The sequence below is a fragment of the Megalopta genalis genome, chromosome 7 (assembly GCF_051020955.1).
Source record: "Megalopta genalis isolate 19385.01 chromosome 7, iyMegGena1_principal, whole genome shotgun sequence".
In the NCBI taxonomy this organism is placed as follows: domain Eukaryota; kingdom Metazoa; phylum Arthropoda; class Insecta; order Hymenoptera; family Halictidae; genus Megalopta; species Megalopta genalis.
In genome coordinates, this window is record NC_135019.1 from 1,487,858 (window position 1) to 1,505,192 (window position 17,335).

Here is a 17,335-nt window from a genome sequence, read left to right on the forward strand (position 1 = left end):
ATTGCTACGAATTTGATTGAATGAAAATTGTAAAATACTAAGAAACTTTTTTAGTTCACACTATTCGTTCATGAATTTGCAATCTTAGCAAACTAGAAAATGAGTATATATACACATTTTTGTACATGAAATATTTGCCTTCAAAAGCAGAGTGTACAGTCTATGACTAAACTTTGTACATTGACATTTAGCCAATCGAATCGGGAGATCTCCCCATTTTAAATTCAGTCGATTGACGATCGATTAGGGAAATCTTCCACGTCTAATTAAAAATGACTGCTTAATTTTATTAAGATCTGTAAGAGATACGAATGTTGAAGAAGTAATCGATGCTATATAAATTTGCTTCGTAACTTTTGTTTAATTGAATGAAATACTTTAATTTTGGGAAATTTGTGAGGTTTCTGGCGCGGTCGTGGAAGTTTTATGTCCATTTAAACTTGTGCGATGCGTAATTTTGTAGCTCTGTTACGTTACTTTTCTTTTCCTGTAAACTAGGTTCGCCATTGCAATCGAACAGATGTCTTTCTACATTGTGTGCTAATGACTTAAATAAATAAATAAATAAATATATAAATAAATAAATGAATCAAATCGTTGTTAACCCAAGCTCGAAGCAATTTAGCGAGCCGAACGTTCGCGAGTTATTTCGTCGAATCGAAAAAAGAAGTAGAAACACGTTCGGTTACATAGAGAGTTTCTTGCGATAACAATGCAATTTCGCCTTGCTAATGCAATTTCTTAATGTACGTCACACATTTTTGCAGGCGAGTCCGCGGATGCCTCGGATGCATACTGATTCGCTTATGCGCGACTCTGTCCCAGTTACGGTGGACAGAGAAATACCGTGCCGGAATATCTCCTCCGTTTAGCCGTGTTCGGCACGGGTTTTTCCTATTTCCGATGAAGACGTGGAATCAATTTCACGTGAATCGATGCATGCGCGACATGATTCATGCATATTTCATCGTACACGAGGAATACGCCGACAAATGTTAGGCGTGCATTCCCGAGTGCCGTAGCGAGACGGAGCACTTTGGCTCGTGCACGTGACTGAGGCCGGCGCAACGCGGCTGCCGTCACGTGCATCGGACAGTGCACCGGCTGCCACGCTCTCGTGCACGTGAATTCTGCATAAAGGAGTAACTATCAACGGGTTTATAGCCTCGACGGAAATCAGATCTACCCGAGAGCCGGCGCGACTTAACAATCGTAACGGAGCTACGGGCAAAACCGAGCGTTGCGGTTTCGCCCGAAACGGTAGCCGGCTGCTTTTTTTCTTCTTCTGTTGCGCGAATGCCTTCTAGGCGCATTTAGCGTCGAACTCGCTTCGGCTTTCGGTACGGGGCGCATTAAACGCACCGCTACCGGCTGGTCACTCCGAAAACGGGACTGGAATTCATTTCCTTTTTTAAACGCTTATTATTCAAACCGATGCCAAACACCATCGACCGCAAACACGGCTTTCAATATCTCGTTTCGATAACTCGCCGATTCACTTTGCTAATCGTCCCGATTATGACGGAGATGCACGGTCGAGGACTTATTAAGAGATTCTGCAAACGCGATTTCGTTCGTTACTTTTTGATACATTATAGCCGCTTCTGACGGTGTCGCCTTAACTGTGTTCGACGAGTACGCTCGTCATGGAGAAGGGGCAGTACTAACTATTTTCCCATATTAATTCGTGTCTGTTAAAATCATATCTTGCATCAGAGAAAGTATACTAAATACATAGTATATTACATAAAAATTAGGTATACTGAAATAACCCATTAGTATACAGAAATATAGTATATATAAAATATATACTAAAATATAAATATAGTATATAGTATATATAAATAGTATACGCAATCCGGAAATGGCGGGTTCCTCGGATCATTTGAAGCAACTTCTTCCTTTACAAAAATTTTCTCCGAGACACCGTTAACGAGTTATTAACGAAAAGACAGTGACCAATAAGAATCGAGTACGGCTGACGCGAGGCGGCCCAGCCAACCAGCGCACGAAGACCAGTTACGCTCATTGGCTCGGTCGCCTCGCGCCAGCCGAGCTCGCCTCTCATTGGTCACTGTTTTACGTTAGTAACTCGTTAACGGTGCTTCGGAGAAAATTTTTGTAAAGGAAAAAGTTGCTTCGAATGACCCGAGGAACCCGTCACTTTCGGATTGCGAGACATTTTTGGAACATCCTGTATACGTACTCTCTAAAACAGATAAACTACTTTGGAACAATTGCAACGCTGAGTTTACAGGTAAGCGCATCCTAATAGAACGTCCAAATGTAAAAATGTGCAATACGTTTGGACTATTTATAAACATTTGGAATGTTTGGACAACTATAAGCGAACAGGAAAAGTTATGTCATACTTGAGAAAAAAACCAAATTGTTTAGCGAAATTATATAGTAACTCGAAAAGCCTGGATTAAGAAAATAATGTAAAAATTTCATGCAGAACTATTGCACATATTACGCTACATGTAGCAACTGTTATCTTACGAGTGGTCGCTGCGACCATTACTGAGCCGCGGAGAACATATAGTACATTACTGTATGTTCCTTTAAAGTAATTATAAACGATTATTCTTTAACGTAATTAGTTCACGTTCTCTCGTGAAATAAATGATCTCGTAAAACGTTACGAACAGTTTGCGTTCCCGCTAATCGAACGGTAATTTGTTACGATAAAGCTGTAAATAATATCGCGTGAAACGCGTCTCAGTAGTTTAAGCAGACGATAGAGTAACCAGCCTCTCGCAATAAATCAGTGCTATAGGCGAGGTGTTAACGATGTAATCATTTTAATTGCTGCAATGAATTTCATTTACGTGGTCCTGCGGAAGCTTTCTTCGCACGGGCCGTAATCGGCGCACGGGTTTATCGTTGTTGATCCTTTTTGCAAATTCCCGCGTCACGCCAATTCCTCCGACGGTTCGGCTACGTTGTTAGAAAGTTAATGTTTAAATCAACACGGCTGCCACCGGTCAGTTGCTGTTGCGCCGCGTACTCGGACAGATCCCATGGGCAGGAAACTGTACCCGAGTCACGAAAGCACGAACAGGAAGGTACCTTCCTTACGACAGCTCGTGTGTAATCGTTTTTGATATCTCGGCGCAACCAGCCTAATTAAAACGCTATACGTACGTGTAATCATTTTTGCATGTCTCTCTACGGCGCACGCACACGCGAGCATAAATAGTATTTTATTTCTGTGGAAACACTTCTTCCGAATTAGCGAAAGAAATTCTTCCAGCGTTTATTTTCAGTTCTACGCATGATCTCGTACACTTTCTACGACTGCAACTGGACTGCGTATGTTGCGAATTGCGTTTATGAACATTTCTTTTTTCAAGTCAAATTACTAGAAATTATAGCTCGATTTAATACGATGTTATTTTACTCGCGCTGAAATTGCTAACCGAGGGAATAAAAATGCATTTGAATTCGATTTCTCTGATTGTGATCTCAATTTACGATTGAGGCATTTACGGTTTAATAATTATAATAGCAGATAGAAAGTATATTTTCGAGATATATCAAATTTGAAAATATAATTCTAATAGAATTATATAGAATAGCTTTTTTTGTAAATATATACGTATATATATATTTTTCTATTACATATAATTTAATATAATTTATAATATAATATAATTAATATAATTTCTATAAAATATAATTCTATTAGTTCTATTATATATAATTCTAATAGAATTATAAAAATATATAGAAAAAATATATATATATATATATATGTATAGAATATAGACAATAGAATATAGAATAGAATAATAAAAATATAATAGAAAATAATATAATAGAATAAAAATAATAAAAAATATAATAGAATATAGAATATAGGTATATATAGAATATATTTCTATTAAATATAATACAATATAAAATAATTAATAATAATAATTATATATATATATATTTTTTGAAGAAAAGCTATTTTCATTGTTATTACACGCAACTGCAATGAAGTGCGACATAACCTAACAGAATTATATTTTTCGAAGAAGCGAAGCTTTCTTTATTTTCCTTTATTTTTCATCATTGCTGCGACGTGTAATTATAATTTAACTGCCACAGAATCTAACAATGTTGTTCTTTTTTAGAAGAAAGAAAGCACCTTTTCTCTGTCCGCTCGACGTTGAACCATTATCGACGCAAACACGTTGGAACGTGCCGAAAGATTTATGGAGCATTAATACTGAAATGAAGAAAAGCGATGGAAAACTTTCTGTCGACAGTGTGTACCTTTCGTACATGAATAATTTATGACGTCGATCAACGATAAATTCACCTATATTGGCGTTTATCCGATTAGCTTTGGAAAGTCGATAACACGAAGATACCACGCAGCTTTCCCAATCAACTTTCTAACACAATGTCAAGGACTATGAGCATGGAGGAAAGAGCTTTGAAGAAAAAAAAAAAAGAAAAATGGAAGACACTAATCTGCTGCACACTGCGTCGGATGTGTACCGAACACGCGTGTCAGCAGACATATAAATTAGTATGTACACACACACCGCATTCTTATGGATACGAGCGAACGTTATTTACTCGATGAAAGCCGTTGCGATTGATTTTTTTTCTAAATTAGTATAATAATATAGTAAAATATTTATAGTATATTTATAAATAATATAGTAAATAATATAGTAGTTATATATATATATATATATATATATATATATATATATATTACTATATAGTAATACAGTAATAAATATAGTAAATTTATAAATAATATAGTAAAATATAATATATATAAAAATATATATAAAATATAATAAAATATAAATAAAAAATATAATAAAAATATATATATATATAAATAAAAATATAATATATATAGTAAAATAATATAGTATAATAATATAGTAAACTGTATACGCTTCAAAATTGTGCGTTAAAAGCATAACTGGTACGCCAGAAGAGAAAGTTGAAATAAAAAGCGACGAGACGGAATAGTTGGATGTTGTGCAACAATATGTTTACACACGAATTTGACTTGAAAAATTGTGTCGGGAACTATGTTAACTACTGCATCGGTTACTGTGTCAGTTATTGTGCCTGTTACTATATCAATTACTGTGCCAGTTACTATATTAGTTACCGTGTTAGCTGCTGCGTCAGTTATTGTGTAGAGACATTTTGTTTTTTCTTTTCTTTTTTTTTTAATGATTTGTGCTACGAACGTTATGCTATTTCTCGACGAATATTAGCAGATTAAAGTTAAATAGTCGGATCTGAGACAATAAAGAAAGAGCAAGCCGTTCATTTTTTCATCAAAAATGAACAAAAAGCAATTGCAATTAGTCGCATTTTCAATTTCAACGAATATTACAAATTTTTTAAATTATAAATACGCGTAGATATTCTCAACCCATAAAATATTCAATTGACATAATTTCCTCGTTTTTTCGTTATAACAGTTACTAATTACTGTGCCTGTTATTATGTCAATTACTGTGCCAGTTACTATGTCAGTTACTGTGTAAAGACATTTTATTTTTTATTTTTCTTCTTTTAATGATTTATGCTACGAACGTTATGCTATTTCTCGACGAATATTAGCAGATTAAAGTTAAATAGTCGGATCTGAAATAATAAAGAAAGAACAAGCCGTTCGTGCGTCAAAAATGAACAAAAAGCAACTGCAATTAATCGCATTTCCAATATCAATAAATACTACAAATTTTTTAAGTCACAAATACGCGTAGATATTCTCAACCCATAAAATATTCAACTGACATAATCTCCTCGTTTTTTCGTTACAACAGTACCCCTTGACAATTTTTGTGAACCCTAATTGCATAACGATAAACAATCCGGCCATAACGAATCGCTCGATTAATTTCGCGAAAACCAATTGGTTTATTTTGTAAAAAAAAGAAAATGTTTACAATACGATCGCACACTGGTCCGCGCGTCGAACGCGCCGAGAGCCGACCGCGCCGAGATTAACGAAGAAAACGGAAGGAAAAGGCATTGTGCAAGTCCACAAATCCATCCGTGACCGGGCAGAAAATAATTAACGGGCCCCGAACGCAATTACAATTCGATCAGTGAAACGTGCCACGGATAAATTAATACTGAAAGATAACCTTGCTGTACTCGTAACCTTGAAGGTCCGTAGTTGTCGTAAGCGTGCAATAGTAGCAACGAATTTGCATATCGAGAGCGTTTGAAGGCTCGTGTATGGTAAACTCACTTCCGTGCGTTTAGTTATGCGTGTAACTTGATTTCACTAATAACTTACTGCATCGACGCCGCGCCGAGGCTGTGCGCGCGCGCGCGCGCGCTCGCGAGTACGTTCTTTGACATATTTAGTTCAGTTCCTTGTTCGTGATCGGCTGCAAATTAGTCATACAGATTTCGATTTGCTCAAATATTGAGCTAATGCCCGATTTCTATGCCGTCGACGTCACAGCTTCATTCCATGTACGTCGTCGGTAATATTTAATGTTACGTGTGTGTAACAGAGAGTCCAGTGAATTCAGTAGAAAGCGCCTAATTGGTCTCCGTTTTGCACAGAATCGCGCGTGTACCGTTACAGTTGTTATTTCGCTATGATTTTCAGTTTAGTTTGCGCGCCGCGACGGTTCTATCTCCGCGTCGCTGCTGGATAATAAATTACACGATTATGAAAATCTCGTTGAAAATCGAGGGTAGCGTGGACGGTTTCATAAACAGCCAATTCTAACGAGCATTATGCGTACAATCCGCGGTAAACATATTTTATATATATATAATTATATTATTATATTATATATTATTATTATTATATTATATTATTAATTATAATAATAGTAATATATAATTATATTATTATATTATATATTATTATTATTATATTATATTATTAATTATAATAATAATAATATATAATATAATAGTATAATTATATATATATAAAACATGTTTACCGCGTATTGTACGCATAATGCTCGTTATATTATGCAATAATCCATATAATTATATTATATTATATTATTATAATTAATATAATATATAATATAATAATATAATAATATATATAACGCATCGTCTTATAATTTCCGTCCGACAACCACTATTAGTCGAATTCCGGTAGTTATCTTTTCATTATGGTCTTTAGGATGGTTTAGTTCGGTTGTTATGCACGAAATACGGCCGATTATACAACCGGCATTCTAGCGAAGCGATCGCTATGATCGTATGTCATTGAAACCTATTCCTCGGGAAAAAACTTTAATGTCTTCGGTCGACCATTTCATAGCCCCGCCAGTCTATTATTAGAGGTCTAATCTTAATTGTTTTCCTTCAATTTTTACAGTTAATGGCTTTATTCGGTTTTTTATTCTTTGTAGCATTTAAGATATTTATGTGCAAAAAAAGGTGAACATTATACTGCGTTCGACGTTAGCAACGTGCTTCGTTAAATTGTTACTAACGGAGAGATTGGTGAAACATTCGAAATTGTAAAAGCATCGATTACGAACGATCTAAGAAGAATCGAGACATTGTCGTTCGTACGATCTTGCATTTTTCTTGCAATAATTCTCGATCTTGCTTATTTTCAAAAACACTGCACACAATAGTCACCCCCCCCCCCCTCCCTTAAAACTGTGGTCGTTATCATAATCACGCACGTCCAAAAACGCCATAAATATTGCTTAGAAATAGATAGAAAAGATAAATTAGGGAGAATTTACTGTATCTGGAAAGTGAAAGCACGTGAGTGAAATGCGGCTCTTCGTAGCGAGCGTGGGTGTAACGACCCAGTTCGGTCGTCGAAAAGCTGGGAACGCGTTCCAACGGGTTTGAAGGTCGCAGCGACGCGGATCCCGTGGATAATCGCGAAGACGACGCCTCTCGGCTAATTGACAGGACGAACGGTCGCGTGAATCGAGTCGGGTGACTGACGCGTGCACGTGACTCGGTCATGCTTTTCCTCCGACGGTATTTAACCCGCGCGAGGAAAGGTGTGCGAGCGCGACTCTCTCTCTCTCTCTCTCACTCTCTCACTCTCTCGCTCTCTCGGTCGTTCTGTTCCTTGGCCTGGCCGGCCACAGTTGGCACGTGCAAAAGCACGTGGAATCACGTGCCGCGTGCGATCTCGCGACGCAGCGCGGCGCGGCTCGGCTCGGCTTGGCTCGGCGCGGGTGTGCGCTCGTCTTGAAATTATTGTTACCCTTCGTTGCTTCCCACATCATCGCTAGTTTCTACATCGACACCGGTCGGCGAGCTCGCACTCGCTCGCACTCGCTCGTGCTCGTCGCTCTCTTCGCTGCCGCGCGTTCTCCGCCTTTCCTGTGAAAAAGCGATCTTAAGCATCTTCTTCTCGAGTTCGCCGCGCAATTTTCAACCCTCCGCCGAAAACTTGAACGCACTCGCGGAGTAGTAGGCGACGATTTAACCGGCTTCTTCCATCTCGTGCACGTGGTTTCGCAAAACTAATAAGACACCTCTTATGTCTCGCGGTCGCCGCAAGTCGATATAAGGCGAGAGTCGGATGCGGTACGCAAGAAAAAGTGCACGGCGAATGGTTCGTTGCGCTTTTTTGGACAATAATTTATAGTTCAAAGTTATAAGTAATTTTCCGACTCGAAGTCGATCAATTTTGTTTGCTCAACAACCGAGACTGATTGACCTTTCGCTTAAATTGTTTCCATATATCAGCATGAACTAATGAACTATACACTATCGCTGTGAACCATAGCCCTGTTCTGGAGAAAATTTAGAAAATATAAAAATTGACGGTACTGTGCACTTGTGCGTACAATATAATAACAAAGAGAATCATCTTCTTCCGCCAAGAAGTACTGCTTTTTTAAATTTTCGTAATTATTGTTGGGGCATCGCTGATCTTTTCGTCTTTCGAACGATCTCGTTAATGTTAGTGAAAGCACTTATACGAAAATAATCCTGAATACAAATTCAGACGTGTCGTTGTTTGTCCAAATGCGAAATAACAAATGCTCGTCTCTGAATTATAGGCTGCTAAGCCTGCACGAAACTGCTGATAATTATGTTACTTCCGAAATCAGCAATTTTTGTTTCATAAAATCTGTGTTAATGCGATCTACTATCAAATTTTATTTAGAAAGTTTTCCAATCATTTGCAACGTTCTATCGTTTTATATCTTCTTTAACAGTTTGACTACCACGCCTACTGCAGTAATTTCAAGTTTGCTCGCGTGCATCGCACAATTTTCAACCCTCTGCCGAAAACTTGAACGCACTCGCGGAATATTAGGTGACGATTTAACCGGTTCACTGTGTTCGACGAGTATACTCGTCGTGGAGAAGCGGCAGTACAGTAATGTCTCTCTTACTGACGCTCAGATTGTCCACTAAAGTGGGTAATTTGGGAAGAGGAGATACGTTTATTCGAGCCTTGCGGCTCATTTTTATAATTGTGGACAATTTATAACTATAAAAATAAACCGCAAGGCTCGAATAATCGTATTTCGTCTTCACGAATTGTCCATTTCTGGATGGACAATCTGAGCGTCAGTAAGGGAGACATTACTGTATTTTGAGTCACGACGAGTATACTCGTCGCGCGTAGAAAGTAGCGAGCGTTGACCATTTAAATTGTAATTTTAGTGAAAACAAAATTTCGAAATCAAATTTCAAGATGTTTAGAATATTTTGGGGCCAATTCTACGCGAAGGTACCTTGCTTTACCGAATTTTATTTTATAGAATAAAACTGTCTTCTTGATCCAATATTTTAACAGCGACGCTTACTCTGGTTAAACGTTTAAAAATGAAATCGACACAATTTGACAAAAATACTTTCCGAGATAAAAATTCTTAAGTGCAGTTTGTTCTTATAAAACTATTTGTATTTTATAAACATTATTGAAGCCATTCAACCGATGAATTAATCTTCCCCTAATTTCACATATTCAGCTAACTGATTAAAAAATAAAATAAAATGATAGAACGTTGGAAATATAAAATAATTGCACGTTGAAAATGTAAAATAATAGAACGTTGGAAATAATTATTCTGTTCATATCAAAATAAAGAATCGTATCGATACAGATTTTTGTTAAACAAGATTTTTTAACTTCTAAACTACCATAATCGTGTACAAATTTTTTATGGTAGCCAAAGGAGAGGTCTCGGTGCAATAGCTTAGTAGTTAGGCTCTAAACAGCATATTTTGCGAGCAAAAAAGAAGCGAAATGTTCGCGTGTTCGCGCGTAATATGCTCTCGAATGTCTCAGAGCTTGTCAAATGCAATCAAAAGTGACTTGAAATTTTGTTAGAAATTATGGTACGATCGGTTTTAATGGCGCCTCATAGTTATCACTCCGGTGCATAGGATTCGACTGTTTTATATTCTTTTTTTCTAATTTCCAAGTAGAAAGTAGGAACTGGCAAAAAGGCTGGAACTGGAATCGCCCCGCATTAGCCGCGATTATATTCGCAGCTACTTCGGCGCACCTACGAAATTGCATACAGAAGACGCGAAACGTAATTTTTGTGTTTCGCGGAAAAGACATTGCCTATCGATGACGGCGAAAGACTTATTTTCATTCTTTCATTTAATATTTCGTTCAGGATTGTTGTTCGTCGAAAAGCTGTGTTACGGTTAATAATGATCGAAAGGGAGCTTTATCGAGCTTGATTTGCAGTTGATTTTAAAAGCATCGGTAAAATAATTTTGCCAATTGGGTCGCGCGTTGTAAAGTTCGAGGCAATTATTACAACGATATTAATAAGTATATGATTTTGATTAAAAATTCATGTGTAGAAATTGTCATATAATATTTTTTTATAGAAAAAAGGGGGAGGGGCACTAACTTAATTAGTATAAACCGTGTATCGATTCTATAAATTTCATGCGAGTATGTATATATCAAGAAATAGTTTATAATAAAACATTAATTTTAGAGATCAAAGAAATTTATAATATTTTTTTTTAAGTTTCGATTAAATAGATAAAAGATTATTCTACTCTTAATTTACAAAATTAATGTTTCAATTTAAACTACTTAACTAAGACTTATTAATTGTAATGTTACATTAAGATTCAATATCATTATTTTCTTGTTATTATTATTAATATTATATATATTTTAAGGACAGATTTTTTATATTATTAATTAGGTTATGCCGAGGTTATGTCAAGGTTACGTAATAATAACAATAATAATTAATAATAATAATAATAATAATAATAATAATAATAATAATATGTAATAATTATTTTCTTGTTATTATTATTAATATTATATATATTTTCAAGGACAGATTTTTTACATTATTAATTAGGTTATGCCGAGGTTATGTCAAGGTTACGTAATAATGATAATAATTAATAATAATAATAATAATACGTAATAATTATTTTCTTGTTATTATTATTAATATTATATATTTTCAAGGGCAGATTTTTTATATTATTAATTAGGTTATGCCGAGGTTATGTCAAGATTACGTATACATAACATAATAATAATATATTACAACGATTACAACGATGACGATCATGCAAGTTTGATCACGGCAGGAATTTATGACAACTTGCCATAAGATCTAATATTTTAAGAGATGCAAGAGACTCCGCGGTTCGCGCCGCGAAGACCATAACCGCGGACAAAAGATCCGCGGACAACTAGCATAAATAAACGAACTGTACGGACAATTTTGAATGCTGTCACGTACCAGAGGGACGGTGCACTGCGAGATTACCATGATTAACATCTATAGAAGGAAGTGTTCTACTTTCGTGTGAGTAAAAGAGAAACGAAGGATGGAAAAGCAACCGGGCAAGAGAGTCGCAGGCGTCTCTCGAATAAAAGTAAATGCAACTGGTGCGCCGATGGGAACGAAAGGGAGAACAGAAGGTGGAAAATTAGCGAAAATTAAGGCTCCGGCCGAGGTAATTGCGGCGGCCAGGGCGGCAAAGTTTACGGGGTTAAGGACTTTTGTATGCTCGCCCGAGCTAATACTGCGCGAAACCTTTGTATGTTAATGCCAGCGAGCCGTGGAACTCGAATTGTTTACGAAACACGGTAATCGTACTAGAACACGTTGCGCGTATAATCTTCTTTTCTAATTTTCCGCGTGCATTCGCTGCTCGTGCTACAGTTGTTTACTGAAACTCGGACGTCCTTTTGACATAGTTGCTCTTAAAAATCACAGATAATAATTCAACCGTTTTTGTTTCGAATTCAACCGTCGTGCGAATAATAAACAAATATCTTTAATAAACTATTGTAATTGACATTTTTCTTATTCAAATAGATTAGATTGCTAATTTTGAATCCATTTAATTTAATAAATAGCTTAATCATATATTAGTATTGCAATTTTCTGTAGGTTGCGAAATCGTATTTCATTTGTTATTATACATTTTAACGTTAAATGAAAATATTCAATTTTTATTGCAATGTATTTTTTAATAGAAAAGTTGAGTTTGACATAGTTGCACTAAAAAATCCCAGATAATAATTCAACCGTTTTTGTTTTGAATTTAATAAACTATTGTAATTGACATTTTTCTTATTCAGACAGATTGCTGACTTTGAATGAATTTAATTTAATAAATAGCTTAATCATATATTAGTATTGCAATTTTCTGTAGGTTGCGAAATCGTGTTTCATTTGTTATTATACATTTTAACGTTAAATGAAAATATTCAATTTTTATTGCAATGTATTCTTTAATAGAAAAGTTGGGTTTGATGACAGCATCCTTACGATTTCGAAAATTATAACGAGTCAATAATAAATTTCACGTATTTGCGAGAAATATGAAAAAACGACACACTAAACAATAAAAAAATCGAAATACTATTGTTACTTTCAACTTATTCTGTCTCTATTTTGCATAAAGATTCTCGATCAAGCCCATTCTCAATAAAAACATAACAAATGTATGCTTTTATCAGAAATTGAACAAGTTGAATATTTATTATTATTACCATTTACTATTTACTATTTACTATTTACTAAACAATAAAAATATCGAAATACTATTGTTACTTTAAACTTATTCTTTCTCTATTTTGCATAAAGATTCTCGATCAAGCCCATTCTCAATAAAAAAAATAACAAATGTATGTTTTATCAGAAATTGAACAAGTTGAATATTTATTATTATTACTATTTACTATTTACTACTTCCACTTGATCTTCTCATTCTTTTCTATGTCATTTTTTCACATAAAATTACAGCACACGCAGAAATAAATAACAAAATTCGTGATACATGCACGATCTAGAAGCAGAAAAGAATAAATCTTGCTCGTCGAGGTTAAATAAATAGTGAATAATAAAATAATAAAATGATAAAATAATAAAATAATGAAATAAATCTTCTCATTCTTTTCTATGTCGTTTTTTCACGTAAAATTACAGCACACGCAGAATGAAATCAAAGAATTCGTGACACATGCACGATCTAGAAGCAGAGAAGAATAAATCTTGCACATCGAGGTTATAATAAACAGTGAATAATAAAATAATAAAATAATAAAATAATAAAATAAATGAATAACCGCAATCGTCGATTACTTTAGCATCGCCGGTACAGCGTTCGAAGATACGTAACGATTCCGAGCAACGTGTTATTTGGAGAACGGAGAAGTATCAAAGTCAGCTACCACTTCTGAGTCAGAAGTTCCGACAGCGGCTGAGTACGAAATAATTGACACGTTACCGGCGTATTTTAAATGGGCCGCTCCGAATGTAATTGATAGTTTGTTTGCTCGTCCAATAAGTCTTTTAACCGAAAGACATGCTCTCGCGGATAACGAGATATACAATAACTTGTTAACGGCACGATCGATCACGCGGCGATTTCAATTTCGTTCGACAGCCGTTATTATTTTCGACTTTGTTAATACGGTTGCCAACGCGCGAAACCGTGCTCTAGAATAAATTTAAGAAATGGCGCCTGTGAACGGCGAAGTCCGACCGTAACGACATCCGTCATTAATGTTAACTTATATTTGCGTTTTGCGCGCGGATTTTATGGTTGATCGGCTCGTTTAAGTGCCGCATTATTAATGTTGTTAATTTATAACGCTGTCACAGCTTCTAACGTCGTTATGTCTTCCGTCCTAATCTCTTGTAGCGTTAAACATTTCCATCGATTCTTGTTAAATTTCGCGCGCCGCGCTGTTCTCTTTTGCTTCGGCTGCGATCGAATATGGAATCGGCCGCGAAATCTTGCCGTTTCTTTCTTCCGTTGAAACGACGAACGTGCAGAAACGAACGAACCGATTTCGTAGCACGCTTCGTGCAAAATTGAGTAGAAACGTTTCTTCTTTCAGCTCCGTTAACCCTTTGGTGTACGTTGACGAGTTCGACTCGTCGTAAAAACTCGTCGTAAATGACCTATCGATTAATTCATTATTTTGTCCTTCAACCCTTTGCACTCGAAGCCATTTTAATTGTAAATCTAAATTAATATTTCTGACTTATGGTATTTCCATTTTATATAACAAAGCGCATTTTATGCATATGAAATTTATAGTCTTGCGACTCGTACAACAGTTAGACTTTTAACCATTTTTTCACGTCTAGATTTTTATAATATAAAAATTATCTTGGAACGTGACGTAACAGTTTTAATGGTGCCTCAGAGTCACCACTCGAGTGCGAAGGGTTAGATTTGGAATAAAATTCTACTCTCTTGTCACCGATATTTATGCATTTTCTCTTCCTTCTGAGAAATTATTGCAATTGAAAAAGAGAAATTATTTCTAATCGCAGCGACTGCGAAGAAAATGACATATCAAGAGGTTAATAGATAAAAATAACATAACATAATAAATATAACATAAAAATAACATAACATCGTTGTTAAATAATTCCATTCAATGTTTCTACCATTTTGTAATTCGCCTGCTCTAAAAATCTAGATAAAATCTGGCCCATTCTTAATGCTTAATTTAATCGAGAAAAATTTATTTCGATACTGTACGCTCTATATGCAACAAAACCTTTCTCGCAGCGACTGCGAAGAAAATGGCATGCCAAGAGGTTAATAGATAAGTTAAAAATAACATAACATCGTCATTAAATAATTCTATTCAATGTTTCTACCATTTTGTAATTCGCCTGCTCTAAAAATCTAGATAAAATCTGGTTCATTCGCAATGCTAAATTTAATCGAGAGAAATTTGTTATTTATATGATGTAAAACAAGTACAACGTATAGTGTGGCACGTGTTGACAGCCGCTACACGCGTGTGCACATAAATTAGTACAATGCAAAATTCAGAACATTTGTTCAACGGCATGTTTTAGTTCTCGTACCGGCGTGTTCCATTGTAATCGCTATGCAAAACATTTCATTAATGCGCGCAGATAATTGATCTATTGTGAAACGCGTACGAGACGTGTATTTTCTAGGGTAACAATATCATTTCCCGGCGAATTGAGCACAGAAACGAAAATTAGTTACGAGGAGAGCTCTTGACTAATATTTTTGTATAATTTCTCACCGCGAGCGAAAAAATTAGAACACTGCACATGTACGACTATTTCGTTAGTATTTAAATAGAATTAAAATTGTAATATCATTTCCCGGCGAATTGAGTACAAAAACGAAAATTAGTTACGAGGAGAGCTCTTGACTAATATTTTTGTATAATTTCTCACCGCGAGCGAAAAAATTAGAACACTGCACATGTACGACTATTTCGTTAGTATTTAAATAGAATTAAAATTAAATGGCACAACAAATAATAGTTAATTATAGAGGATAATTCTTTAAGTGCACAATGTATTTGAAAAATTCGTGTAGCTCGTTTACATCGATTACATCGACGTAAGCTGTCGAAGAAAATCTTCGGCCTTATAAAGTCACGCTATCTCATTTGGAAATTTTTTAATTGAATGCAGATAATAATAACAGATTCGAGACAAATATCGCAGAGTACACGTGCGAAAATATACAAGAAAATTGCGAATTTAACATCAAAACAGCAGGATTACGTCGAAAAGAGAATCTCGAAATTTTCTATCGCGCGATTATTATCGCTAAAACCGATCTTCTGCGAGAAATTCCTAAATTCATCGATTCGGATGCGCGCTGCAATGAAAATTTCGCAGAATCTGAGCGAACGCAGCCTTCGTTTTCCAAGATAAAACGTTTTCCAAGTCACTTTCGACATTCGATAAAAAACAATGTGAATCGCAAATACGAGAAAATTGCGCACTTCTTTGTGAGTTCAAGTTGAATTAAAGTCTAATGAAAAATGCAATAAAATCGCGATACATTCGATCGTAGACAATAGTTCACTGACTTACCAGGCATGAGTCTCCCTTGCGGCGGGTATCCCAAAACCTCCGATCCGACGAACGACATGACGATCAAAGTTCTGACAACTGTCATCTTCATTATCACTCCTGACTTTTACGATTGCTCGAATCACAATAGCCGGCGGGACCGTGACAGAGCTGTCGAATCACAGACGACTGACTCACGAACGTGAATGAAAGAATACTCTGTGAGACTGAACTTCTCCTTTTTTGCGAATACAATACGCGTGTGCGTGTGCGTGTGTGCGAGAAAGAGACAAAAAAGAGAGGACGATCCGTTGTTGTTAAAATACAAGATCGATGCGTTGGAAGCCTACGGAGGTCTTGCTGTTGTCGTACTACGCGATGGTCTGGAGGGCCGGCAGGCGCTTTCACCGGTTTTATACGTGCGCAGGAAAGCACTTCTTCTCGAAAGGGTGGGGGGGATTCTGCACAGCTCTTTGATACGGCATTTATACGCAGGTATAATACGGTATACAAGCGGCTGTGTCGCAGATCCTCGTAAAATCTTTCGGGCTATTAACCCTTTGCGCTCGAGTGGTGACTCTGAGGCACCACTAAAATTGTTATATCACGTTCTGAGATCATTTTTATATTATCAAAGTTTTGATTACAAACATTATTGAAAGTGTGATCGTTGTATGAATCGCGAGACTCAATTTCGTACGCGTAAAATGCACTTTGTCTTGTAAAATGAAAGTACTACAAGTGAGAAAGATGATTTTAGATTTACGAGATCTTAGATATGTAAAAATTGTCTTAGAACGTGATATAACAAATTTTAGCGATATCTCAGAGTCACCACTCGAGTACAAAGGGTTAAGAAATTAACGATCGAATTAGCGGTGGCTCGTTTTATCCGACGACCGAAAATATAATTTGTAATAATTATTTCGACGTCGGCGAAATCGTCTTTACATCAACTCCACGATTATGAACAGCGTGCGGAATGCTTCTTTTTATGAACCTCGAATCATTCTCTTAATGGCTTTATTTTGCTATCAGTGCGACGAGATACATTCGTCGCCGATGTATGGCCGAGA

At 36.0% G+C, this 17,335-nt stretch overlaps 1 protein-coding gene across 2 annotated transcripts in view; it reads right to left on the reverse strand.

The window, feature by feature from the left end:
- Window positions 1-16,662, reverse strand: part of LOC117218612 (uncharacterized) — a 142,518-nt gene extending 125,856 nt beyond the window's left edge. The window contains exon 1 of one of the 2 annotated variants that reach the window (XM_033467142.2): window positions 16,281-16,662. In XM_033467142.2, the coding sequence (XP_033323033.2) occupies window positions 16,281-16,371 (91 nt within the window). In that variant the 5' untranslated portion in view covers window positions 16,372-16,662. The remainder of the gene's footprint in view (window positions 1-16,280) is intronic. The other variant, XM_033467140.2, reaches the window with a different exon arrangement.
- Window positions 16,663-17,335: the final 673 nt, after the last annotated feature.